Source organism: Melanotaenia boesemani, chromosome 15, assembly GCF_017639745.1.
Source record: "Melanotaenia boesemani isolate fMelBoe1 chromosome 15, fMelBoe1.pri, whole genome shotgun sequence".
Taxonomy (NCBI): Eukaryota; Metazoa; Chordata; class Actinopteri; order Atheriniformes; family Melanotaeniidae; genus Melanotaenia; species Melanotaenia boesemani.
In genome coordinates this window covers 32,319,087-32,345,714 of record NC_055696.1, presented here as the reverse complement: position 1 = coordinate 32,345,714, position 26,628 = coordinate 32,319,087, and the positions used below count along the sequence as shown (strand labels likewise).

The 26,628-nt window shown below is 40.3% G+C and overlaps 2 protein-coding genes across 4 annotated transcripts; both read left to right on the top strand.

The window, feature by feature from the left end:
- Nucleotides 1-296: 296 nt before the first annotated feature.
- Nucleotides 297-12,254, top strand: psmg1 (proteasome (prosome, macropain) assembly chaperone 1). Its single transcript, XM_042007669.1, has 7 exons — nucleotides 297-515; nucleotides 2,321-2,424; nucleotides 5,059-5,204; nucleotides 6,969-7,031; nucleotides 7,853-8,051; nucleotides 10,928-11,058; nucleotides 12,100-12,254. The coding sequence occupies exons 1-7, from the start codon at nucleotides 397-399 to the stop codon at nucleotides 12,175-12,177; spliced, it is 840 nt and encodes a 279-aa protein (XP_041863603.1). The 5' UTR covers nucleotides 297-396; the 3' UTR covers nucleotides 12,178-12,254.
- A 979-nt stretch (nucleotides 12,255-13,233) lies between these two features.
- Nucleotides 13,234-26,516, top strand: ccdc15 (coiled-coil domain containing 15). 3 transcript variants are annotated; one of them, XM_042007664.1, is made up of 10 exons: nucleotides 13,234-13,636; nucleotides 14,415-14,564; nucleotides 14,916-15,029; nucleotides 18,408-18,524; nucleotides 18,645-18,764; nucleotides 23,845-23,964; nucleotides 24,053-24,156; nucleotides 24,350-24,544; nucleotides 25,219-25,367; nucleotides 25,462-26,516. In XM_042007664.1, the coding sequence occupies exons 1-10, from the start codon at nucleotides 13,475-13,477 to the stop codon at nucleotides 25,509-25,511; spliced, it is 1,281 nt and encodes a 426-aa protein (XP_041863598.1). In that variant the 5' UTR covers nucleotides 13,234-13,474; the 3' UTR covers nucleotides 25,512-26,516. The 3 variants fall into 3 exon arrangements, with proteins under 3 accessions (XP_041863598.1, XP_041863599.1, XP_041863600.1); XM_042007665.1 differs by having other exon boundaries at nucleotides 13,235-13,636; nucleotides 18,648-18,764; XM_042007666.1 differs by lacking the exons at nucleotides 18,408-18,524; nucleotides 18,645-18,764 and having other exon boundaries at nucleotides 13,235-13,636.
- The last annotated feature ends 112 nt before the right edge of the window (nucleotides 26,517-26,628 follow it).

Sequence of the window (26,628 nt, the reverse complement as noted above, 5' to 3'; positions counted from 1 at the left end):
TCCTTAGAAATTCCATTTAAAAGGGAAATAAACAGGCTTTCCAACTGTATACGATTTATTGTCAAGAAGCATTGTTACAAGGAAGAAATAATTAGTGCTTCATTGGTTTTCCTCTATTCATCTGCAGTGCTCCAGCTTAAGCCTGTAACAGTGCATGTATATAAGCAGTACACTTGATTGAGTCAGAAGGCCTTAACAAGATTCCCTTTGACCTTCGACCATGACCAAGTGGTCCATAGGATCCTTGTTTGGAATAAACGCTTTTATTATGAAGGACTAAACGTTGTTCGGACGCTTTTATTTTGTTGGCATTTCTGGCGGAAGTGCTGTGTACCAGTTAAGGCTTCAGGTAGCTTCGCTAGCTAAACTTTCGTTTTGGTCCCATACTCTGCGAATATGGCCACGTTTTTCGGTGAAGTGTTGTCGGTTTATTCTCGGGCTGTGGACGAAGAGGAAGAAGATTTTGATGAAAACGAAGAAGATCAACAAATCCGCAGAGAACTGGAGGAAAAGAGGTGAATGACGTTAGCAACGTAGCATGGAGACAGGAAGGCACAAAACGAAATGTTTAATAAGTTACTTGAATCAAATTTAATATTCCCATTTAAGTAAAGTAGAATGTAGACATCTTCCTCGTATTTTTAACTGGTTTGTGTCACGCGTGGCACCCAGACAGCCACCTTCCAGTAGCTGTTTGCTAACGTAGCTAACATGACACGAGATTTCAGTGTGGTTTCACTTCAACGCCCCTCATTGATGAGGCACCGGATAAACATGTTGAACCCTTAAATTTTCTACCGTACATTATATTAAACAATTCAGCTGTGAATAAAATAATTTGTGTAAAAATCCTCACCCTGGATTAAAACTGGAGAAGTAGGACCAGCTACATATATATTAGAAATCTGCTAATCTCGGCTGGATTCCAATGTTTTGTTAGAATACAGAAAATACACATTAAAGAGACATTTACTGTAAACTCTGTTGTCATATTAGGTGAATAATCGGCTGCAGAACTTTTTGAAGTCAGACAATTTCACAGAAAAAGCCGGACTAGCGCTGGTGGATTAATAGGGGCTGCTCCTTGAAGGGTGCTGTCTTTCAGGTTGGATGTTTCCTACCTGAATCAGATTAATGGGCCATCATACCTGGCAGCACTTGACAACGAGCTGTTGAGGGAAGATTAATTTAAATCAGGTGTGTTGTAGCAGGGACACATCTAAAACCTGCAGGACTGCAGCCCTCCGGAGCGAGACACCCCTGACTGAAGCTCTGCTTTTGAGCATTTTCTGCTAATAACTTGCATGCATGGCTTCAGAAGAGAATTGTGGCCTTTGTCAACACGTCTATGCTTAACATCATTTACTGAAGAATTTGTAAATATGAACCTTTATCTATTATCTTGCATGTTACATTTTTTTTCCATCTTGAAGCATTACCTTTCATCATTATCTTTCATCTGCATTAAAAAAACAAGACAAAACAAAACACCAAAACAAAAACAGCTGAGTGAATGTGATGGAAGTGCCATAAGTCAGCATTGTTTCCTATGCTTGATGAAGCTGATCGGCTTGTAATGATTTAATGTTGTTGTGCTCCTGTCTTCTGCATAGACATGACGTCCACAATGTTTTATTTACAAACTCTAAATCACAAATATAATGTTAATTTAAAGCCATTGAATACCTGGTATTCTTGGTAAGGTCCATGGGTACAGTCCAGTTTTAAGTACGCTTATACTATTGTAAATAATGAACATGTAAAATTAAATTACTTATTCAAATTAATTGCGAGCTAAAATTTCAAATGTGACAGGTAATGATGGACATGCAGCTGAAACCAAACAAATTAAAACTAACAAACTAATGCAACAGCAGTTAATTTCCCTTTATGAAGATGTTTGTCGAAGCGACTGTCAGGGGATGCGGTCATTGTGGGGGCTGTAATTTGTCGTGCATCTTAGGAGAGTGACGTCTTTGTATTATTTTTCCCATCCCATTTATGTTGTGCGTGGGCTGATGGTGCTCACGAACACAAACACTTTGCTGAATAACATAGGGCCATTCAGCACTAGGGACTGACATAAACACAAATTGGTCATGAAAGCTTTGTTAAAAATGTGTTCATGATGTTTTAGTTTCTGTGCTTTAAGAGATTTAAATGTATTAACTGAAAAGATTAAGGAATTACATTAATTAGAAAGTATGGGGAGAACCTTAAAAATCTTTCTAGGATTTACAGGTTGTTTATGTTGTTAGCTGATTATTTTGCATCACAAACATTTTTAAAATCTTCCTGTTTATCTATCATCATCCTTCAGGGAGGTTCATTTGCACTGGAGCCCTGAAGTCTCCGAGTCACTGAGTTCTGGGAACAAGCTGCAGTGTTCAGACTTCATCCTCGCTGTGGGACACAATGCAGCCAGTAAGTAGCAGCCACTAAGCCCCTGTGACAGGTCCATGTACTTGGTCCACAAGGGCTGCAGTCCTGCAGGTTTTCAAGGTTTCCCTGCTCCAACACACATGACTCAAATGATAAGGGGTTATGCAGAACTTCATAGGCTGTTGGAGCCATTTTATGTAAGTAGGTATGTTGGAGTAGGAAAACATTGAAAACCTGCAGGACTGTGGCCATCGTAGGAACAAATTAAATAACCCAACTGTTCAATACATGTCTGAATTAAATAGCCCTGCACTACAGTACCTGCCCACGCAGTATTATTACAGAACAAATGAGTGTTTGGCTGCTGTGTGGAAATTAAAACTGAATGAAATCTGGTGGCCGGCGTTCTGCTCTGGTTTAAATCTTCGGCAGTTTCAGCTGTCATAACGGCAGTAACCCATGGTCGAGTACCCAAGCACAAAAATGAACTCTCACAGGTGCTGGCGGATATTTCTTTAATGAGTCGGGGATGAGAATAGGATTTTCTGTTTTTTTGGGGGTTATTTTTGTAATTTTTGTGGACATGACAAGTGTTTTACTTATCAGTCAACGGGGTCATCTTTACTTAGGAGTATCTTAAGAGTATTTCCAAACCTTGTGCTTATTGTAAGGAATGTTCTCACCATCCCGGCGTCCAGTGCAGCCAGAGATTTCTTTGTGATTCAGGAACAGAAAACACAGCTCAGTACTTTACAAAGAAATCCTCACATTGACTTTATTTTCACTGTGTACAAGAAAGTTCTTTATTATCTTTCAAACAAAAGTACTACAGTGTTGATGCATTACAATCAGTGAAAGTCAGCAAATGGCATATGATCCGAATCCAGGTTTGTATGAAGTAATTCCCACTGAGTTGCATAAGCACGTCTCCAAAACAGTACAATTAAGCTAAAGCCTCAGAAGCTGGGGGCTATTCTTGGCCCATTGTGTTTGCTACCTTTGGGGTCAGTTATGAGAGAACATAATCTGTCTTTTCTTTTTTATGCTGACAATATGCAGATGTAGTTGCCCGTGAGACCAAATGAAAATACTGCGCTTACTAAGCTACTGGATTGTATAAATGATGTAAAGCAGTGGTTGGCACAGAGGGTTTGACAGCATGACTGGTTGTACCAGCTTTGGCACGTCACTGTGGCGACTGTTTTCACCGGCTGTAGAGCTCTGGCCCCTTTTTAAATCACGTTAAAAATCTTGCTGTAACGTTTGATGGTGGGCTGAACTTTAATAAACAGATGGGTTCTGTTGTTAGAACAAGCTTTTTCAAAGTGAAACCCTTTCTCAATCAGCCGGATCTTGTGAAGGCTATGCATCCGTAAGTTCAGGACTGTGCTGTAATGCCTCTAACGTTGGCCCCAGTCAGTCTTCAATTTCTCATCTCCGACTTGTACAGAACGCTGCTGCCTGAATTTAACAAGCACATCCAGACGTGAACACATAACCCCGTGCTGCCGTTGCTCCACCGGCTTCCAGTTCTCTTTAGAATCCATTTTAAACTTCTGTTTGTTTTTAATGCCGTTAATGGCCTGTCAGGGATTTAATTATCCTAATCATGGCGGGACGCTGCGTTCTTCGGGTCGGCTTCTGCTGGGATTTCCAGGGTGGAGACAAACAGTGGGGGGATCCTCCTTTCGTGCTTGATGGTCCTCCACTGTGGAAAAACTGCCCCCACAGTCACGTTACTGCTGACCTCAGCCTTGTTAAATCGAAGCTGCAGACACACTTTTGTAGAAATAGGCTTTTAATTCTGACTGGGGCAGTCTTGTTTTTAGGTGTATTTTTTGTTATTCTCATCCTGTTTATGCACTTCTGGAAAGCCGTTAATGCCCTGCAGCATTGGAGCACTTTCCAGCCGTGTTTCTTTGTGTTGTTTTAATTATTTTATGTTTTTATACATTGTTTTTTTTTTTACATATGACTCTGTTGTAAAGCACTTTAAATACGTTTTGGTTTTTGTAAAAGGGTATACAAATAAAACTGACTGATTTTCATGAGGATGGGAAACAATAGTTTTCAATTATACTTAATATGTTTTCACATGTAAATGTTCCTCAGGTAGACTATACTCATATTTTGTAGCACCAGGCGTCAAGGTGTTAAAAATCCAGGTTTTCATGAAAAAAAACATAAAGGGCAAAAATGGAATTAGTTGAGAAAATTGATTAATCGCCAAGCTCCAGTATTAATGCATCATGTCCTATTTTGTGAACCATTTTAAGTGTAAAACGTTCATCAAACCTTTGTAAAGCACAAGATGTCTTCATGATGCAGATTTTCTGAATATGATGTAGAAATATGTTTATTTAATTGTCATTTTTTGGACATAGAGTTAATTTTGTCACATCTGAGAGGTCCTCATGAATGTGGCCAGTTGTTAAAATAGTTCTGGTAATTTTCCAGTCAGGGTTTGAGATGTAAACGGCACTAACTATGTTTCATGAGGACGTGTCTGTAAATGAAAGTACTTAATTTGGGTTCTATTGTTGGATACAGCAGATAGACATTAATTTAAATAAAATAACCAAAACAAAACTTATTGCTACATCAAATCAGCTGAAGTGAATAAAAGGATGGTGTCCTGTGAGCTGCTGCTGACTATGAGCGGGTGTGTCTTTGCAGGCTTTCTGTCAGGGTACGTTCTCGCCCCTGCAAACTGGGACGCGCTTGGCCGAGCATCGGTGTGGAACGAGCGGTGTCGGGCTGTAGCTGGGCAAACCAGCGAGGACTCTGCATGTGTTTTCTACAGACACAAGGACAATCCATCAGTGAGTCACGCTGAGAAAAACACGTATCATTATCGCCTCAAAGCGTGGAGGACTCGGTGATCATTGAGTTTAATGAATTTGCTTCTCATCTTTGGTTGAGTTTTTCTGTGCTGCCGAGATGTTTGCTTATTTCTGTTAAGAGCTCATTACATTAGCTGCGCCTGGTTTGTAGTCAGGCTACAAACAGGTGACGTATTAAAGGATAATTTCACCACAGTTGATCTGATACAGCAGTGTTGTAACCACGGTGCATTTTAACAGCAAATAATGAAACTTTGCTTCGTTTTCAGAAGTGGGACAGAAAACCATTACACACACAGAATAAATGAAATGTGGTAATCTGCCGTCTGTCACATTAACTGCCAGAAAACAGAGTTACAACCCAACAGTTGCTCGGGTGGAGGGGTGTGTGTGGATGCTTTCTATTAGCCAGGCGTCATCCGACGTGATTTAATCAAGATAAATGCAGTGAACAACTGAGAGAACGGCGAAGCTGAAATTCATCACTAGTCTGTTTTCCTTCGGATGGCTGCAGGTATTAAATGCACTGCAGGAGCAGCTGTGTTCATGGGATATGTGACAATTAACGATTAATTTATATATCAGTGATTTACTGAACATTCTGTCATCAGCAGGCTGTTATGATTATGAAACCATGGAAATCCACACTTTGTTTTCTGGTTGTTTAAACTTGCTGTGCAAACCTCATGGCAGCGGGAGTTTGCTTTAATTAACAATCATTTAATAATTCATCTGTCCGAGGACGAAGATTTTTGTGATGCTTTTGAAGGTTTTTTTTGCTTTTTTAAGATTCGTGATTGCACCTTTTTACTGCTTTAATCTTAAAAATTAGTTATTTGGCTTTGCAGCTAAATCCATGATGTTTGTTTCCAAAGTTTCTCATTAAATTTAGTTTGTTTTTTTATGTTAGGATCTAATTGTTGGGATTCCTCTCCATCCACTTACTCTTAATCCAGTCCTCTGATCGTTGATCCTTCTATAAATATATTTAGACTTTAACAGATGTAAGTCATAAAAGAAGGACGCTGTCCAATAACTTCCTACCTCCACCCACTTATCTAAACATGGTGACTTCTGTCTCGGTGACCCACAAGCCAGCGAGTTATATCACAGATGGTTTTTGTGTTCAGTTGTGTGAAGTCTGGGATTTAAAGGATGGAAACTTCTTTTTGTTTGTGGAGGTGGAAATAAAAATGGCATGTAGCAAAGGTTGGATTTTTTTAACGTACATCTGCAGGGAATCATCAGTTGCTTTTTGGAGGGTAGAAACCAACATTTGTGTTGAAATGCATCTTTGTATGTGAAGCAAAAATGCAAATATTTTTAGCTTTTCAGTTCTTGAGCTATATTTAAATGTCTTTTCTGATGTTTTGTGGAGCAAACAGTGAAACAACATATCAATCTTTGTTCGTATGATCATTGTGTGGCTCATGAAATCCATGCGCCACCAGCTGGAAAATGTAATTGAGCAATTTTCCTTATTGTGGGTCCTCCTAAGTGTTTTGTTTACCTCGCAATCGCTGAATGACTTCTGAACCTGAAAATGTACTTTCAGGCCATCCAGACACAATATTCACTGCAATGCAACGCTTGCATTAAACGCCCACCTGTCTTCCTCTCCAGCTATTTTTTATTCTGCTCCATATGTTCATTTTTTAAGTTATATTACCATTTACTGCTTCAGCACTGATTAAATATCTGTTACGTCTATAAGTGTTTAATGAAATGTCTCGTTTCCTGAAGGTTTTGATATGCCAGGTGACTTGCCACATTGCAGAAGATCAGCTCTTTCAGTGGACACAAAAGGTACATCCTACCACTCCGTCAGCATATTGACACTGATGCTGTTTTGCAGACGTTTAGGGCGGCTGCTCCTCCTCATCCTGCAAACAGATTGCAGATTCAGATCTATGCACAGGTTTCTTTCTGTTTCAGTCATGAAGCACAGCGATGTGGCAGCAGGAGGACTTAATTAGATTCTGTCAGCTCGGAGTGTGATGTTAAAAACGGAGCACAAAGCATGAATGTAGCACTCACTAATTAAAGCTACATATGCAAATATCTACCAGACTGTTATCTAGCAGCATAGAAGTATTCAGACATGATCTGAAGGGTCATTTGTTTCAGATTTTTACTTGTTTCCAGCCAAACAGGAGGGACTGTGACGGGAATCACGAGCTGGTTTGAGAACTAGAAACTAATGAAGGCACTTAATCTTTGAATGGAAAGGAAAATAGATTATAGGGCAAAGGGAAATTTTAATGTCTGCTGCCACAGTTTCAGTTTGTTGATAACATGTGTTACCCTTAAAACTCTGGCCGCTGTCGCTTATAATGGCCATGGTTACATGGTGTATTATTCACATTTAAATCTTGAATTCAGGATTATGGTGCTATATTCATAAATAAGTATATTTTACATCATTTTAGCTTCATGATCTGACAACTGAGACAAAGTCTGTATGAAAAGTGTTGAGCTTTTTTACATAAAACAAAGAAAAAAAGGCATTTTAAAGGTTAATCCTGCTTTGTGCAGGCTCCTGTTTGTGGTAGTGATGTGAGGAATGTTGCATCCATTAATATCCAGTCCTGAAAGGTGCTTTAAGTTGTTGTCGTTGTCTCTTGCAGGTGTTTGACTGTCTGCAGCACAGAGAGCTGAGAGTCACCGTTTTGTCAGACTGCTCCGTGGCTGATTACAAGACAGAAGACTATCTGTGCGGCAGCTCTGCTCCCTTCCTGCGGTCTCTTCACACCGGTGCTTTCAGCGATCAGCCTGTCTGCCGGTCCCTGGAGCAACCCAACATACTTAGTGGGCTTTCAGCTGCAGGTACACTTGGAGTTTCTATGACTTGTCAGATTCAGTGTCATTTTTTTCTCTCACATTTCCCAACGTGAAACTGCTGTGGACACTTCAGAAAAAGGAGCCCAACTCATCTTTCCCTCACCTATCATACTGCACAGGGCAGATTTCTTTCTTACACACTAGAAAACGTTCTCATTTACGTTCCCAGGCTGATCTCTCTTCAAGGCTTTCAGACATTTTGGCGTCAGGTGTGCTGTGATAAATTTTGCTTGGCACAAAAAAATGAAATTGTGTCCTTAATTGTTGTTTCAGGTCTCTCAGGGTTTTAAAAATGAAAAAGTGAATCTGTACTAGCAGCGTCTCTGAAGTCAAATGTTCCAGTTGAACAGCTGGGACGGTTGTAGCTGTTCCCTTCACTACACATAAATGCTACAGCATCTGGTAGCTGACAAACTCAGCACATGAGTAGTTGATGCTTCTCATGTCTTGATGACAGAATTTCATAAGAGCTCATGGGCGTTATAGAGAAACATAAAGTGTGAAAATAATAGACACTCCACTAAAAAGATCCTGATGACAAATAAAAAGACAAATTGTCCACAGATTAGAGGAAAACCAGAACTATGGGAAGTCCTGAAAAAGCTGAAAATATTTAGTAGTTAATTCTGCATAGAAATACTAAAACACGTACATACCTCTTTTTACGTTTTATATAAGATTATAATACTTTATTTCAACACTGCAGATGAGCCAGAAAACACGGAACACACCATGTACCCTTTTACTATACTCTCAATGTGACCACTGCAAAGAAAAAGTATGATGTTATGTATGAATAGAAAGATAGCCGCCTTCTCCGGGCGTTGTAGCATCACCAGCCTTACAGACATGATTGTTCCACTTTTTCTTTTCATTTTCTAGTTTTTGCTGCCTGTGAGGGAAGCAAAATTACAAAGAAAATCACATCCAAACAGCTTAAAAACTGCTATGAATATTTGTACTTAATGTTCCTCATTTAACGTTTTATGTATTTCATGGCCAAAAAAATAAAAAGTCACCTCCTGAATTTAACTAAGCAAATAGGTAAGAGCCTCCGATTGGAGAGTTACTGCATGGGAGATATCTTTCAGCTGGCGAGTTTTTTAACCTCAGCTGATGCAACAGTAGCTTCTCATTTCTTGAACAACCATGTCAGAAGACGCGTCCCGTGGTCGTGGGAAAATGTAAGCCTGTTTAAGAAGGGTTGCATCATTAGCATGCGTCAAGCAGAGAAAACATCTGAGAAGAAGCAGAAACTACTAAAATTGGGTAAAGAACTGTCCAACATATTAATAAAAGCTGCAAGGATAGTGGGGAGCCATAGAGGAAGAAATGTAGACGGAAAAAATTCCCGAATGATCGTGACTTGCGATCACTTAAACCAGGGTTCTCCAGCTCTGGTCCTGGTGAGCTACTGTCCTACAGGTTTTAGATGTTTTCTGCTGCACACCTGACTCAAATCAGTGGGTTATTAACAGGCTTGTGCAGAACTTTTCATTTGAGTGAGGTCTGCTGTACTAGGGAAACCTCTAACTTGCGGGCAGTAGCTTAAAACGGTGGGTAAAATCAAATGGAAGAAAAACAGAACTCAGGGCTATGTTTAATAGTGAAAGTGAGAGCATTTCAACATGCACAGTGCAAAGGGAACTCAAGGGATTGAACAGCTGTGCAGCCAAAAGAAAACCACTAATCACTGAGCCTAACCAGAGAAAAGGGTTCCGAAGCCGTGGAAGAAGGTCATGTGATCTGATGAGTCCAGATTCACAAAGATTTATAAAGATGAACTTTTTAAATATTTTGTCTACATTAATAGGCATTCATGTAAGCCAGGGTGGTATCAGCCCGTCTGGTCATGGAGCAGAAGTGAACATCTGCTCTGACTGCAGCTGGGAACTGTGCAGGATGGAGTTTGGATGGGGGCGGGGCCTGTGGCAGTAGCCGTTGCTCATGGAAAAGAAGTGAACTATATGTGCTTTCATGCCAGTATCCAAAAGTCTTCAATAAGACCAGAAAAAGTAGCTAGATGTGTTGCTAGTCGCTTAAAAAAAGAGTGGCCAAAGGAGACTGAAACTAAATATGGTGACAAAGTTGCCACCGCTGTAAACAAGGGGGCCTGCTGTAGGGGTGGGGCTGCCCGCTACATTGCCTGTTTGAAATGGGTAAAGGTGGCTGGTCCTTTCTGTCAACCAGCAGTTGCCAAAGTGGCATTTACGTATTGATATCTGTGCTAATCAGTATCTAACTAGGTACTTATTTTAGTATCAATTAGTATCTGAGAATCTTTTTGTTTTTTTTTGTGAAAACTCTACACCCTACAGGCGGCTACAAGAGCAATGATCCAGTCCCTCCATTATGCCTATGTTTCTCTGTCATGGCTGTCACGTATCGTTTGTCTGTGTTACACTGAGCTTCTGCACATCACCTGACTTTTACAGCTTGTGTGAAATGCCATTTATATGTAAGATAATGCGACTTGTGGTAGAGGGCTGGCTGCAGCTCGTACTGCTTCCTTCAGTGTGAAAACGGCTTCAGACACGTTTGATTCTTAGCTCTGCCTGCTCATGTGTACTCTAGCAAGATGCCTAACTTCACATTGCTCCTGATGTGTGTATGTGTGTGAAGAAAACACACTTTGGACAAATGTTTCTGCCAACTGAATGAAATGTAGTGCCATTAGGCTCCTCTCCACTCACTGAGCTCACAGTCCCACATCCTGATGTGGTCATTTTGGTGCTTGTACACTTACAGACTCTCAGTCTAAACAAGCGGATGTATCATCGAGCAGCTTCCAAACTTACAGTCTGTCTAGTTCTCAGCGGTCTAGTAAACTTTCTTTGTTCTTCTTTGTGCTGTTTCATCAGTACTGAACCACTGCCAGGTTCACCGCATCGCTGCTGTTGTTTACCAGTGTTACAGTGATGTCATCGGCCTGGACTCTGTCACCATGGAGACCTATAAGCCGGCACTAACCAACCTCGGCAGGTCCATACAGGTGAGCAGCTTTTCTTTTTATATCTGAGGGGCTTTTGAAAAGGTCACCAAGGAAGAATGAACACAAATGTCCAATATCACCAACTTCTGGCTGAAGCCCTGTCGATGATGTAACTGCAAGTACCGACAGCTGAGGGGATTGAGTTTTACAATCTGAGGAGCAGCTGGTGCCAAAAACCTTTTCCAGTCCTGTTTTTTTTCATTTGAGCTTCTTTTAAACCAGTTCCACAGTTTCCAATGTCCATGGCAGCCATATAGATTTAGTCAGAGAGCTTTGTGCTTCAGTTTTTACAATGCCCCGGAGCCTTGACAGCTGTCGCCATGCAGTGGAAGCCAAATCAGAGCACTTCAGTTTAATTTACAAAACCACGGCCAAATGAACCCGTAATAAACCCAGAATTCAAGAGTGAAGTCATTTAAGCAGCAGATCGTGTTCGCAGTTATCTTTAGTTTCCACCTGATCAAAGTGTTATTAAAAAGCAACTTAAGATTTATAGTTAAGCTTCGTCTTGCAGTTTTAGACTTCCTACTTTGTTTAAATCAGGTATTTTTCTAACGCAGACGTTCATCTTTTATAAATGAATTAACAAGAAAAGATGTTTCATGACTCATTGTCAACAGTCACTTTACAGATGAGTCAGAGCCAGAGAAGAAACTTGCCTTTAGTGAACCATAATTAAATGTGAGGAGTTTCTGTGTTTTCAGTAATTATGAAAAGAAATTATTCATATCTCACCTTCTGAGCAAACTTAAATCTGTTTAAAACACAAACACAATTTTTTTAAAGTTGATTTACAATTTAAACTATTTGTTCCAAATAAAGGTATCATATCTACTGATTTGTGTTTTTTAAACCAACGATGTTCACTGAAAAATGTGCAGCTGTTCTTTATCACGGCCCACGTAGCTTTCAGACAACTTAAATGTCACTTAATGTCATATTATGCAGTTCATTATAGCTGGTTATCATCACTATTCACATGCACCTGAAGTGTTACCCTGATTTATTTTTCTAATTTTTTATGTCCTTTCTTTTCTTCAGCTGGACACGTCACCAAACACAGCCATCCTCCACAAGTTTGTCAGAACCACTGAAGTTCAGAGTAATCTTTATATTTGAACTGCAGTGCAGATAGATGTATTTTCCTGATAAAACATGGTCATTTTTTAAATAAAGAGCTTAAACAAAGAAAACCTTCTTCAGATCTCTATTTTTCAGTGATGTCCATGAATACGTGGTAGTATGATTTGTAATTGGCATCTACGTTTCTGCTCCTACAGTTTGTAAATCCATACACACACGGATTACCTGCACACTGACGGGGAATTACAGAGCGCCTGCATCATAGATGAGAGTACAAACGTTCCCATCCATGCATCCATCCTTGTCCTTTTGCAAATGTAACTTAGAAAGTTGGACAAGATGGAAAAGATTTACAACAAGTTTGTGTAATCGTTCACAAGATTAATAATCTTTGTAAATTAAAGGTACACATTTTGTAATGGCTTAAAATTGGTGTTGCATCACAAATGTATTTAATATTTTTTTCCCTCTGAAGAATCTGAGTTGTTTCATGGTAAATTATTAAATGTTGGCTGGATTGCTTTGAAATTCAGAGCAGGTATTCTTGAAGGAGTCATAAGATTTTATACTCATTATTTTTCATATGTTGCCACCTGCTGGTTGAGAGTTTGAAATCTTCAGAACTGACAATGGAAGTCCTCCTCCTTGCACTCGTCCTCCATTTTATTTTCTGCTTTTCAGCTCAAACAGCTGGTGTTGTATCAAGCCTTTAGACCAGGCCTTTTTCACATGGTTGCTTCATTGTCTGTAAACAAACTTAATAATTTAAAGATACCATCTTCATGCAGTTTATGGTGCAAACTGATCTTCAGTCGTGCATGTACCAATGTGTTGGCTTCTCTGAATCTTAGGTTTTAATGCTATCTTTTCAGTATTTGCTGGGTTACAAAGTTAGCAGAAGTTTGTGTTGTAAAAGCATAACATTACCTGCTGTCATGAATATTAAATATTAATTCACTATTTTTATTCATTTGCTATTTTATAGAGAAAAAAAGTTATTTCAGTGTTATTTTTCATTCATTTTTAGCAGGTTGACTTCTCAAGCTTGATCTTTGCAGTGTGTCCTCCTCTCCAGATGGGGGCAGTAATAAACTGACAACCGTTCAAAAAAGGCAAAAGAAGCCAAGAGAGCGAAACTCAAACCTGTCGCTGTTTACGGTTTATAAATCCCTTTGTAGGATACCTTGGTGTCATTGATATGTAAAAGTAAGCTGCTTATCTCGAATATAATTAATTTGAAGTCCTGTCATTAATCTCATCAGCTACTTATCATTACGTAACTTAGCTGTGTGTTAGCAACACTTTGTTAGCCTGATTGTTAACGAGGCTACCAATGAGTGCTGTCCGAACAAACCCCAGGACCAAGGCTTTAGTTAGCTGGAGCAAGGAGCACCGAGCCTCAAAATCCAGCAGTGTGTTGGCGGATCGGAACCAGGTAGTGGTTGCGGTGGGAGCCTGGGTGGAGGATGGACATGACTTCCAGGAGCACCCATCAGTGAGTTGGGCGTTAAATGCTAACACAGGAAGCTAGCTTTGACTGAACAGTTGACTGAGAGGTCGTGGTTGTAGGAAGTTCTAGCATATTTTAAACGCCTGGTGTTTGTTTACACGGCCATGTCTTCCTCTTTGTTTGGAGGAATTTGACATAACAGGGAAGTTTGAAAGTGTAAAATGTAAATCAGTTCTCTCTGAGAGACAAACTAATTGACACTGTGCCTGTTAAACTCTGCAAAAGTTAAACTCTCCATTAACGGTTTAGCCAGTGATTCATATTGATTTAACTTTTAAAAGTTAGTCTACATTTATCACATCCAAAGGCCCAACATTAGTTTAACCACATTTTAAGGAATCGCTTGCTCAATATGTCAAAAAAATAGCCAGAAAAAAAAGATTTTCATAAATATTCAAGATTACTGTTTACATTTTACAATCTGAAAAACAGTAAAACTGTTGAAACACAATAAATCATTAGTTAAAATAAGATAGATGCTGATATACCTGGGGTAAGATGTGAATCTGCACAGTGCCTTTTAAATTACATTAAAGTCAACTGTACAACCTAGAGTAGAATGAAAATGGTATTAGAAAAAAAGGTTTAGTTTGGTAAACTAAATGTCAAGATTTCAAATGAGACCCACACAAAGTGGTTAAAAGTGTTGAAGTGTTTGTCTCAGTTTAAGTGAAAGAAATTCCGGTTGTGAGGGCTGATGGTGTAAACTCCCTACACACTGCGAGGCTGGTTTTCTGCTGACAGTCTCTCTGCCTTGGATTAGGTTCTGGCTTTGAAAACTGAGGCGCTTCAGGCAGAGAAGAGAAGGGAAAATGAAGATGGCATCAGACGATTTCAAGACACAGTTCGCCGTCGTCTGGCACAGCGAGCACAAGTTTGCAACAAGAGACCGCAGCCTCATGCACGTTCAGTGGTAAAGTGTTTTATTTACAGTTAAGTACTGGTGGTACATCTGATGGGAGATCACATCTGATTTTTTAATTAAACTTAGTGATGGTCTTTCACACTGGAGTATAACCTACAACTGAATGCTTACTCCTAACAATGATTTTTTTCCCTTTCTTGGTTGATTGATAGTTTTTTGTCAGGAATTCAATATCGTTATTGTTTTAAACTGCTAACTGGACTGTACCAACAATAAAGATGTGCCGTTAGTAATGATCTCTAGTCAAAAAACAGTATTTAATAACATTAGTCTAAGTCTACAGTTAAAAAAGCAGCACAGAGGAAGTGAAGCATGGCTCTGTGTTGTATGACCCCCCAGGTGACTCCTGGCAGGAGAATCCCACGTTATCATGCCAGGACCACACATAGATCTGCTGGTGAGAAGCACGTGTCTGCAGGAAGAGTTTTACAGCAGAGGATGAACTCTCCAGAGGTGAGAGAGGAGGTTACTGTACTTAAGATGAAGAAAAACAGAAACTTCACCTGACTGAGTCGTAACTTTTAGCAGATACACTGATCCCAGTATTCCTGCATGGTGAATTATTCTGTTCCATTCTGATGACTTGCAGTTGCAGGTTTATTTGCAGTTCACACACACTAACTCGATGTGACCAAACGTCATTCCACAGCAACCCTTTGAGAAAGAAGACTGAGCTGTATCTGGTCAGTAGGATGTGCCGTTAGCACTGACAGTGCAGCCAAAATGAGCAGAACTCCAGAAAGTCCTGGTCGTATGTTCTTCCATAGGTGTCTTTTTTAAAATTATTATTTATTTCACTTTGTAAGTAAATACAATTTGACCAAAGTAATCATGGTTTTTTTCCTCTTTTTTGTGTTTTTTTTTTTTTCTTGAAATCACTAAGCAAGGAGATTTTTTCACTGAACAAAGTTAGACTGGTGAAGAAAAGCTTTCTCCACTTCGACTGGGACGGAGGGACTTTCTCAAACTCAACTATGAATGAATGAATGAATGAAAAATACTTTATTAATCCCAAAGGGAAATTCAATATTGTAGTAGTAGTAATTTTTTTAGTAAAACAATCACATTAATTAATTAAGGGCTTTGTTCTTCAGCCTGATAGCTGCTGGAAGGAAGGATCTTCTGTATCTCTCTGTCTTGCATCGGACTTGAACAAGCCTCCCACTGAACACACTCTGTTGTTTCGTCACGGCGTTGTGTAGAGGGTGTGAAGGATCTTCCATTATCTTCGTCAGCTTGTACAGAATTCTTTTTTTGATGATCAACTCCAGCGGCTCCAGAGTTACTCCAAGCACAGAACCGGCTTTCTTGATCAGTTTGTTAATTCTTTTCAAGTCTCTGGTTCTGATGCCGCTGCCCCAGCAGATTGCTGCAAAGCTGATTGCACTTTCAACAACAGACCTGTAGAACATTTGCAACATTTTGGTGCAGACGTTAAAAGATCTCAGCTTCCTTAAGAAGTAGAGTCTGCTCTGACCTTTCTTGTAAATGTACTCAGTGTTGCTTTTCCACTCAAGTCTGTTGTCCAGCTGAACTCCAAGGTACTTGTATTCCTCCACCACCTCCACCTCCTCTCCCATGATGGAAACACTTCTATGTGTGTTCTTGTTCCTCCTGAAGTCAACAATCATCTCCTTTGTTTTCTTGGTATTCAAGATGAGATGATTGTCACCGCACCATTTCACAAACTGACCGACCAGTTCTCTGTACTCTGCTTCTTGTCCATCACTGATACACCCAACAACTGCTGAGTCATCAGAGTATTTCTGCAGATGACAGAACTCAGAGTTGTACTGGAAGTCTGAGGTGTACAGCGTGAATAGAAATGGTGAAAGTACAGTCCCTTGTGGTGTTCCAGTGCAGCTGACCACCATCTCAGACACACAACCTTTCAGTCTCACAAACTGTGGTCTGTTTGTGAGGTAGTCGTAAATCCAGGTGGTTGTGGAGGGATCCACCTGGAATTTCTGCAGCTTCTCACACAGCAGAGCAGGCTGAATCGTATTAAAAGCACTTGAGAAATCAAAGAACATGACCCTCAAAGTGCTGCCTGACTGGTCCAGATGAGAGTGGGCTCTCTGAAGCAGGTATATGATGGCATCTTCAACCCCAAGCCCATTACGGTATGCAAACTGTCGTGGGTCCTGAAAGGTGTTCACCTGCTTGCTGAGGTGAGTCAGTAAGAGTCTCTCCAGGACTTTCATGACGTGAGATGTCAGGGCGACTGGTCTGTAGTCTTTTGGATCAGCTGGTTGTGGTTTTTTAGGCACTGGAACAAGGCAGGATGTTTTCCACAGCACCGGGATTCTTCTCTGACTCAGGCTGGTGTTGAACAGGTGCTGGAGAATCGGACATAGCTGTTTTGAGCAGGTCTTGAGAACTCTGGGACTGACACCATCTGGACCTGCAGCCTTGTTCTGGTTCAGTTTCACCAGTTGTTGCATGACTTGGTTACAGGAGACAGACAGAGTGGAGGTGGAGGCAGAGGAGGTTTCAGGAAGTCCTGATGTGGAGGGAGATGAGGTTGTGTCCAGGTCCTTGACTGAGCTGCAGGGTGACAGAGTGGAGGTGTGACAGGAAAGCTGTGGGCTCATGGAGGGTGTGTGGCAAGTTGGGGTTGAAGCAGGAGATGAGCTAAACCTATTGAAGAACATGTTCAGTTCATTCGCTCTGTCCAGACCTCCATCAGTCTGATCCTCCTTTATCCCGAAGCCAGTGATCTTCTTCATTCCTGACCACACATCCCTCACATTGTTTTTCTGAAGCTTACTTTCCAACTTCTTCCTGTAGTCCTCCTTGCACTTCTTCATTTGTGTTTTAAGTTGTTTTTGTGTGGACTTCAATAACTCCCTGTCTCCATCCCTAAAAGCTTTCTTTTTGATGTTCAGCAGCTTTTTCAGGTCACTGGTGATCCAGGGTTTGTTATTGGGGAAGCACCTCACTGTTCTTGTTGGAACGGTGCTGTCCACACAGAAGTTAATATAATCTGTCACACACTCAGTCAAGGCATTGATGTCATCTCCATGAGGTTCACATAGGACGTTCCAGTCTGTAGCCTCGAAGCATCCTCTCAGAGCATCTTCAGCTTCATTAGACCAGGTTCTAATAGCCTTTCTAATGACTGGTTGTTGCTGAACGATGGGCTTGTAGGAGGAGGAGAGAAGAACTAGGTTATGGTCTGATCTTCCTAAAGGTGGCAGGGCAAAGGAGCTGTATGCATTTTTAATATTTGCATAAAATAAGTCCAACGTTTTGTTTTCTCTGGTGGAGCAGCTGACAAACTGTTGGAAAGTTGGTAGAGTTGCAGAGAGGGAGATGTTGTTAAAATCTCCAGAGATCGCCACAAATGCGTTTGGATGTTGTGTTTGAAGCCTGGCCACTACAGAGTTAATGACATCACAGGCTGCGTCTGGAGCGGTACCAGGTAATATATATACCGCTACCAGAATAACGCATGTGAACTCTCTGGGTAAATAATACGGGCGGAGACTCACATGAGATGGCCTAATTACTCTAAATTATTGCTTAATTCATGTTTTTATGGCTGAACTGGAGCAAAGTTCTGAAACCAGGTTGCAAAATCTGGAGGAAAGCCACATATATAGCAGCACGTTTCAGTGTGTGTTCCTGTTGTGTGTTTGTTGTTGATTATAGTGTAAAATAAATTTGTAAAGTTATTCACCAGAGACTACCCGTGAACCTAAATAAAAAGACAACCAGACATAAAGAAGAAGCTAGTTCTGTTATTATAGTCTACCTTGAAACAATGTGATGCTCGTGGGAAATTTTGATGGTTAATTTGGATTATTATTTATATCCACACTTTTCCAGTCCAGTGAAGAAATGAGGCAGGTCCGACTCAGACTGGCAGCTTGTCGGCTGATCCAGGATGAGCAAACTGCGTCAGAGCTTCCTGGAGGCAGATGGAACATCTCTCCAAGCAGACATGTGAGCGTCTGTGTTTAACACTCTGTTCCTCTTTTTAAAAAAAACAAACCCTTGCTATAATTGGCTGTGCTTTGTTGCATCTTCAGGTTTGAACTTAAAAACGTTTCCTTCTCCTCCCAGCAGAGGGCTGAATGTGGTGAGGTGAGGATAGAGGAGGATGGTCTGGGAGAGGAAGAGGAGGAAGACAGAGGTGTTCATCTACTCAGCAGTCAACATGAATGTCCTCTTGTTCAGCAGAAGGTGACTGAACTGCTTTCATATTCAAGTTCTAAACATTCATTTCCTATCATTGAGGAAATACCGACTGCCCCGTTATCACGTTTAGATTTTTTCTGTAGTCCATAATGAAAGCAGAAACTTACCATAGCTGGTTTTATCAGATTTACTTAAATGTAAATAATTGAAGCTTACAGTGGAAGGAATATACTTTATTAGAGAGATGAAGATATTAATAAGTTTCATGTTAACCCCATCAGGCATCCTGTGCAGGCTGGAGTAGAGCTTTTGCCATCAATAATAATCAAAAGGAAATCTGGTGACTGAAGATTTTGGGGACATCTCATCAGCTTTTGTGTTGTATTTGTTTATGCCAGTGTTTCTCAATCCAGGCCCTCAGGGTTTTAAGAGTTAGTTATGTTTCACTATGCAGACACGTGGAGCTGATGTTTGCAGTGCGGTTTCTGGTGGCTTTGCACCTATAGTGGAATCAGCAGACCAGACCAACACGGCAGTAATTTACTCAGATGGACTACAAAACACTTTATGTTATGTTGGATGAATCTAGCTTAGCACGGTTCCACCAGCATGATGAGGAGTCACTTATTAAAACTGTCACAGCAGTGTTGCAGTTCAGAAGCAAAAAAACTAGTTTTAACCTCACCTAGTCGGACAGCCGTCCCAAAAATACGGAGGCTGCAGCTTCTCGAAGCAGCCAGCCCAGCCTGGGGCCCTTTGCTGCATGTTATCTCCTCTCTATCTCTGACCCCCTTTCCTGCTTTCCTACTGTACACTAAAGACGACTAGAGCTCAGGGACACACTGATCCAATATTGTTATCGGTACCGATATTTCTAGATCAGGTATCGTGACAATGTGCCCAATCCATAGGCACAGATCTAGGTGCTTTGAGTGACGTCATGCACTAACGATTGGCCACGCAGAGGCTCACATTTGTTTTCAAGGTGGACCAAACGAAGGGATCAGCCATCTGGAGCGTTTACACACTACCTCAGCCAACACATTCAACGGCTACGTCAAAGCCTGTGCAGCGAATGTTCGGAGAAGCTTGAGAAATCTGCTTGAACAGGTCACTGACAATTTGGGACTGTCTGATTTTTTTTCTTAAATCAAGCTAGTGAAGCTATTGTTTTATTCAGCAGCTTTTGTAATGGATATTTAATTTCAGGGCTTAAAGTATTCTGGCATCTTGACCGATCTTGACTGAAAAAGTGGATTAGTACATCCCTACTAGAGCTCACAAAATCTTCAAACAAATCATGTGGATAGAGTAAACACAATAATGATGATGTCACAATGACATCATGTCTAAAGAACTAACCGTCTGCGTAGCGGGGGTGCATGTCAGGTCTGGAAGAGGCGTCGAGCCTCTGCAGAGCTACGCCGAGCCTACGCCGGTTATGCAGACGCCATGCGAGCATAAATCCTCTCTCTGATTTTAAATGCAGATCTGGCCTAAATCCACTCAGGTCGACATTATTGTTTTATCTGGAACTTGGCTGAGTAAATCTATTGCTGGTGAAGTAATTTGTATAGATGGGTGGAGGATAGACATGACTTCCAGGAGCATCCATCTGTTTGTTCGGCGTTAAATGCTAAGACAGGAAGCTTATCACCCCCTGAGGGAGGGGGTGTGGTAGTAGAAGTATCTAAAGCGTGCTGAATAACTGTAGTCGGATGTTATCGACCTCCATCAGCTGGTGCTGATACACTCTATACACCGTCAGTTATTGTTGCAGCTCCAGCTCAAGCATAGTGAGATCATCCTCACAGGTGACTTGAATTGGGACTGGTTAAAGTTCACATCTGATGAGTTTAAAGATCTCTGTAATTCCTTGAATCTTACTCAAACTATTGGGAGCCCGACACATCCCAGCTCCAAATACCCAGAGAAATCATCTTTACTTGATTTGTATTTAACTCATGGTCCCCATAAATACACCAAGACTGGTGTATTTGCAAATGATGAGTGACTGTTGTGTAATTGCTGCAATAAGAAATGCCAAAATACCCAAGAGTTAGCCTCGTTTTGTTATACGAGATATGAAAAGTTTTTCAGAGCAAGGATTTTGTCATGTAGTTTATTTTATTATGACTGGGAAAAAGTGAACTTATGGATGATGAAAGAGTGTGGAAACTTTCTGCTGACTGGTTTTTCACATATTGCAGACAAGCATGCACCTGTTTGAGGTTCAGAATTAAGGGTCGAGATAATGCTTGGTTCTTCTCTGACCTTGCTACATTACTGTATGACAGGAACAAGGCTTGGGCAAAGGCTAGAAAAACAGGGAGAGATGCTGAGTAGATTCACTTCAGGTAACTACGCAGCCACTTCTCTTATTAGACAACAGAAAATTTAAGTAAACCAAGGCAATTCTGGAAGTTATCAACTCTATTTCAGTCCCTGAAACAGGAAATGATCTCTCTTCTTGCATTGTTAAGGACAAGGTTTCTATTTCTGTTTTATTTGCTGGGGGCAGCATGGCTCAGTGGGTAGAGTGGTCGTCTCGTAGCCTGAGGGTTGCCAGTTCGATCCTTGGCCCGGAGAGCTCAGGTCAAGGTGTCCCTGAGCAAGACATTGAACCCCTAATTGCTCCTGATGGGCTGTGGTTAAGCACCTTGCATCAGTGTATGAAAGTGTGTGTGAAATCGGTGAATGTGATGTATATGTAAAGCGCCTTGGATAAAAGCGCTATATAAGTACCATTAAGAATGTTTTAATGAGCACTTTATTGCATCTGTAACCCCTTTTTAATCAGTGCCCTTCCCTTGAACTCTTCATCTTCTCCTGACATGACGGATGAGACTGTTCCTAATGGTCGGTGTTTTCATTTTGTACCTTTTTCAGTAAATGATGTTCGCAGAGCTTTACTCCTGCTGGACACCAGAAAACCCCCGATAATGTGGAACCGCATTTCTTAAAACTTTCAGCTGTTCTAATTGCAAAACGTTTGACCAACATTTTAACCTCTCCATTACCCTGCATCTCTCAACAATTATATACCATCTCTAATTTCTCAGATAAGGTTGTTGAGGGATTGGTGAGTAGTCAATTGAAAGATTTTCCAATAATCTTTCTCAATATCAGTCAGGCTTTAGGAAACAACACAACACCATTACAGCATCATTAAGGGTCGTGAATGATATTATGGAGGCACTAGACAATAAAAAATCGTGTGCTGCTCTTTTTATTAATCTTTCAGAGGCCTTCGACACTGTTAATTATTGCATTCTCCAGCAAAGGCTTAAAATATTGGATTGTGTGAACAGGCTGCAGGTTGGTTTGAAAATGACCTTTCTGGGAGAACTCAGTGTGTCAAACATGATGGTAGTCTCTCTAGTGTTTTTAGATGTTAAGTCAGGGTTTCTGCAAGGTTCTGTATTGGGTCCACTTTTATTTTTTATGTCAACAATCTGGGTCAAAACATTTCAAATACACAATTTCATTTCTATGCGGATGATACTGTGGTTTACGGTTGTTGCCACCTTTGTTCAAGCTGTCACTTACTTGCAATGTACTTTTGACATCATACAGTCCCGACTGCTTGATTTGAAATTAATGCTGAATGAAACTAAAACTAAAGCTACGTTGTTTTATAATACTAGGAAGGCAGTTGACTCTCCTCCCAACATTAACACCTTGCATGGTGGTCACATCGAGTTTGTGACTCAAAATAAGTATTTAGGTATTTTAATTGATGAACATTTAACTTTTAGATTACGTATGGAAAACATTGTTAGGAAACTTAAGGTTAACCTGGGCTTTTATTATGGGAATAAATCCTGTTTCCACTATCTTGCCAGAAAAAAGCTGTTGGAAGCTACTTTCCTTCGCTTTATAGACGATGGAGACCTGCTATATATGCATGGCTCTGTTCAGTCCTTGCTCTCTCTGGACAGGGTGAACCACGGTACCTTTAGGTTTGTGACGGGCTGCCAAGCTCTCACTTACCACTGCAGCCTTTACGCCAGAGTTCAGTGGCCTTCCTTATCCATACGCAGACTTTCACATTGGTATCATTTTATCTATAAATCCATTCTTGGCCTGCTTCCCTCTTACCTTTGGGATTATATGTCATTTAGGTTCGAGTAACTATTGTCTGCGCTCTAATGATTTTCTTTTGCTGACAGTCCCCAAAGCTAGACCTGAATTTGGAAAAAAAGGCTTTTAAATATCAGCCCTGCAGCCTGGAACAGCTTACAAACCGACTTAAAACTGCAGAAGCTGATCTCAGTTAGAGCTTTTAAAACTGCTTTTCCAGCTAACTATGCTTTCTGTATTCTATCACCCGCTTAGATTGATATTTTATGTGTTTTATACTGTATGTTTTATGTTTTTTGATTGTTTTAATAATTACTGTCTTTAATGGAGCTTGCTGCTGCTGCTGCTGCTGTCTTGGCCAGGGCTCCCTTGAAACAGAGATCTGGTAATCTCAATGAGACTTCCCTGGTAAAATAAAGGTTAAATAAAAATAAATATCCTCAAAACATCAGTTTCCTTTAACATGTTGTGATTTATTATATCTTGCTAACAAGAAACAGCCACAACTATGACCAGAGCAGTTTAACTACAAATATTAGTGCAGTAGTTTTTGTAGTTGTTTACAGGAAGTGGTAGCACCTACCAGAAAGGGTTGGGTTTTCTGTAAAGGCTGCACTCTGTATCTTCATAAACCTGCTATGATTTATCTGCCATAGAAAGGCCGTGACTATGCACAGTCACATATTTTATGGTTGAAATTGCTGCAGCATGTCTGAACAGATTCTGCCTACTTTGCAAAACCACAAAATTGACTTCAGTCCTGATCTTTACTGTCCATGAACTGCAGCTGAACCATGAGGGTAAAATAAAATCATAATACTGCAGATGTCCTTTTTTTTCTTTTGTTTCCACACAAAGGTTCCAACGCAAACATTGCATCAGACAAAAAATTGTTTTATTTCGCTTTGGAAATTCAGGTGGATCAATTTTATGGATTTAGTCGAATTACTGATCATAGATTTATTCAGTTTACTAGTTTATACAAAAATGTGCTTCTGCATTTTCTGCACATACTCAGTGTGGTCCTTTTTGTACATGTCAGGTAAGGGGACATGCATTGTGGAATCCTACCAAATCACATGCTGAACATGGTTCTAAGTCCGGCCTTGGAGCTCCACAGGTTCTTTGGCCTCTGACGGATAAAGACAAATTGATAAAACAGGTAAAGACCAAATGTCCACAAAGCTTTTACTCTTCATGTTGGACTCCTGTCAGACCAGATGTTACAGATGTCTTGTCGGTTTCTGTAGCGTCAGTCTCAGTTCCTGATGCATCGCCGCCTGGTCATGAACTTAGAACGAGAGCACGTGAAGGAGAACAAGCAGCACAGGAAACACCTGAGGAGGACAGCAGGGTAACGAGACCTCTATGCTCATGTTTCGCTTTCTCTTATTAGGGGGACTGAAGTGAATTTGTGTTCTTAATCACTCTTTTTCAACAATAGATTGTGTTATGCCAGGCTTCTGTTCCATGAAACCTCACCTTTATTTTATTTGAGCTCTAAAACAATCACTGAGTGTGAATAATTGTTCTTGTTCTCACTGAAGGATCAAAGCGGAGAAAGAGCAGATTCGTCTGGAGGAAGAGAGGCGGTTAGAAAGAGCTGAGCAGCTTGCAGAGGCCAGACAGAAGCTGCAGGATCGAGAGCTGCTGATTCTGGAGCGACTGAAGCTTGAGGAGGACGACAGAGCTGGACAGCTGCAGAGGACCAAAAGAGAAGAAAGGTGGAAAGAAGTTGCCAGGTAATCGTTTTGATGCGCATTTTCAAACATGTAGGAAATGTTGGAAAAGTTGTTTGATGTCAGATAAATAAGTTGGAGTGAAATGAGTTTACCTGTCAGGTTTTGACCATGTATGGAAGATATATGGATTATAAAGGTCTGCAGCAATTTATTAAAATCCATTAATAACAAAATGCCAGAGGATGATGCGTTCACTGTGCCTCAAAAATATGGTTGCAGAGGAGATAGACTATACGATAATCGATGCAACATCGATGGGTTTTACCGATGCACTCGCTAAGAAAGATATGTTGCTCATTTAGCCGGCAGCTGTACCCGATGCAACCGGAAGCTGCTGGTTCAGCCTCATTGCCAGCGTCTGTCTCCGACCACCCATTCAAATCACTGAATCTTTCCATCCCTAGTGTGAACCTAACACTATAAAATCTATCAGATATTCTCTCCCTCTCCTGTCCATGGATAATAAATAATACACATTAAATTAAATTAACACATTATGAACTTTGTAGAAATTTATGTCAAAATATTCAGACAAAATCTGTTCAAGATGCTGATAAAAATTGAGAGGCATTAATGTCAAATGTTGGTGTGTTTATTGCACAAACCAAGTCACATGTAAACTGGAAACCAGTGGCATATTGGTGTTAAAGCTGACTCTTCGTAACTCCCTGCAGGTTTGTAGAGGCTCTGAGAGCTCAGATGAAGGAGCGACTATCTCAGGCAAAGGTGGAGCTTCCTCCTCTCTGCTGCTGTGCGTCCTCTTTCTGGGACTCCCATCCTGACACCTGCGCTAACAACTGTGTCTTCCACAACAATCCCAAAGGTAGCGACTGCACTCTGCCACCCTCCTCTTTCTCTGTCCACATACACTCACTACCCACCCATTACTCAGAAACACTGTTTTTTCTCCTTCTCAGCGTATGTACAGGCACTACATTCAGCAATGGGGAGTTTGGATTTACAGTAATGGAAGCTGATGATCTGCAGTGAGCTGGCCTCTTGGTGTCGATTTAAAGGAACAGTCCAGCGTTAAAGGAAATACACTGCAGGTTATCAAAGTCATAATGATGTTGTCTTTCTGTCTGACCAGGTTACACTCATTCACTGTTTTTAACTGAATCCAAATTCATGTCATGTTGTGCTACCAGCAGCTAGATCTTTCCTTTACAAAATACTTTGAGACACTTCCCCCTTTCTTAACTTTATGATCGACTTAGTTAAATTAAAACATCAGGTTGTTTGCATGTTGATGTTAGCATTGTTTTTGAAGATCTGATCTAATTTTGCAGAGCATTTATTCTATTTATCACTACAAATGAATTTGTCTTGGCTAATTTTGTACATGTACTGACATTAGATTACATAACCAGAAAAACATCAGGAGATTCAGTACTCTTGATGTACTTTTGAAGTTTGCTGTTTATTTTATTGGATTTAGAAGAACATGTTGGTCATGACAACTTTTTTCTGGTTAAAAAACAATAAAATCAATGCTGAAACCTTTTATCTATTTAAGTTTGTGTGGCTGTAGGCTTATAAATACCTGCTGGTTATCTTGAAAACTTGCATATAACCTGTCATACAGTAATGTCCTCCTGCATATAACTTTTCTAAGTTAGAACCTTATATTTCTGTATTGTTCTGAATTCATTTGCTATTTGAGTGTATTTAAAATACTTGTTGAGAAATTTAAAAATGTTCTTGTTTTAAATCTGTGCTGTCATACATAACAGTAAACATCAAACTTACTTTTTTGTTGTTTACTGATGTATAATAATGACCAAGCACACTCATTCCACAAGAAAATAATTATTCCTCTTATCTACAGATTTTCCTAATTCCTTATGGACTGGTACACGACTCATGTCATAGGAAGAGTTGTCACTATCACTAATATCACTCTGTTATCATGAAAAAAAGAGCAGTGATTTAATTAATTTGTTTGCAGTAATAAAAAAGAAAAAAAAAACTATTTAAATGTATAATTTATTTCCAACTCTGATAGAAGTTGTAACTCCAGCCAGCTTTAAACGCAACAAAATAAAGATTATGATTTGTTTGATTTCAACACATTGCTGTATGAC

Bases quoted from the DNA above. Each gene is read 5' to 3' on its own strand.
- ccdc15 (XM_042007664.1), top strand. From the start codon at position 13,475: ATGAGTGCTGTCCGAACAAACCCCAGGACCAAGGCTTTAGTTAGCTGG. The intron at 24,545-25,218 runs GTAATCGTTTTG...AACTCCCTGCAG, and splicing joins AGGTGGAAAGAAGTTGCCAG to GTTTGTAGAGGCTCTGAGAG. The intron at 25,368-25,461 runs GTAGCGACTGCA...TCTCCTTCTCAG, and splicing joins CTTCCACAACAATCCCAAAG to CGTATGTACAGGCACTACAT.
- psmg1 (XM_042007669.1), top strand. From the start codon at position 397: ATGGCCACGTTTTTCGGTGAAGTGTTGTCGGTTTATTCTCGGGCTGTG. The intron at 516-2,320 runs GTGAATGACGTT...ATCATCCTTCAG, and splicing joins AGAGAACTGGAGGAAAAGAG to GGAGGTTCATTTGCACTGGA. The intron at 5,205-6,968 runs GTGAGTCACGCT...CGTTTCCTGAAG, and splicing joins GACACAAGGACAATCCATCA to GTTTTGATATGCCAGGTGAC.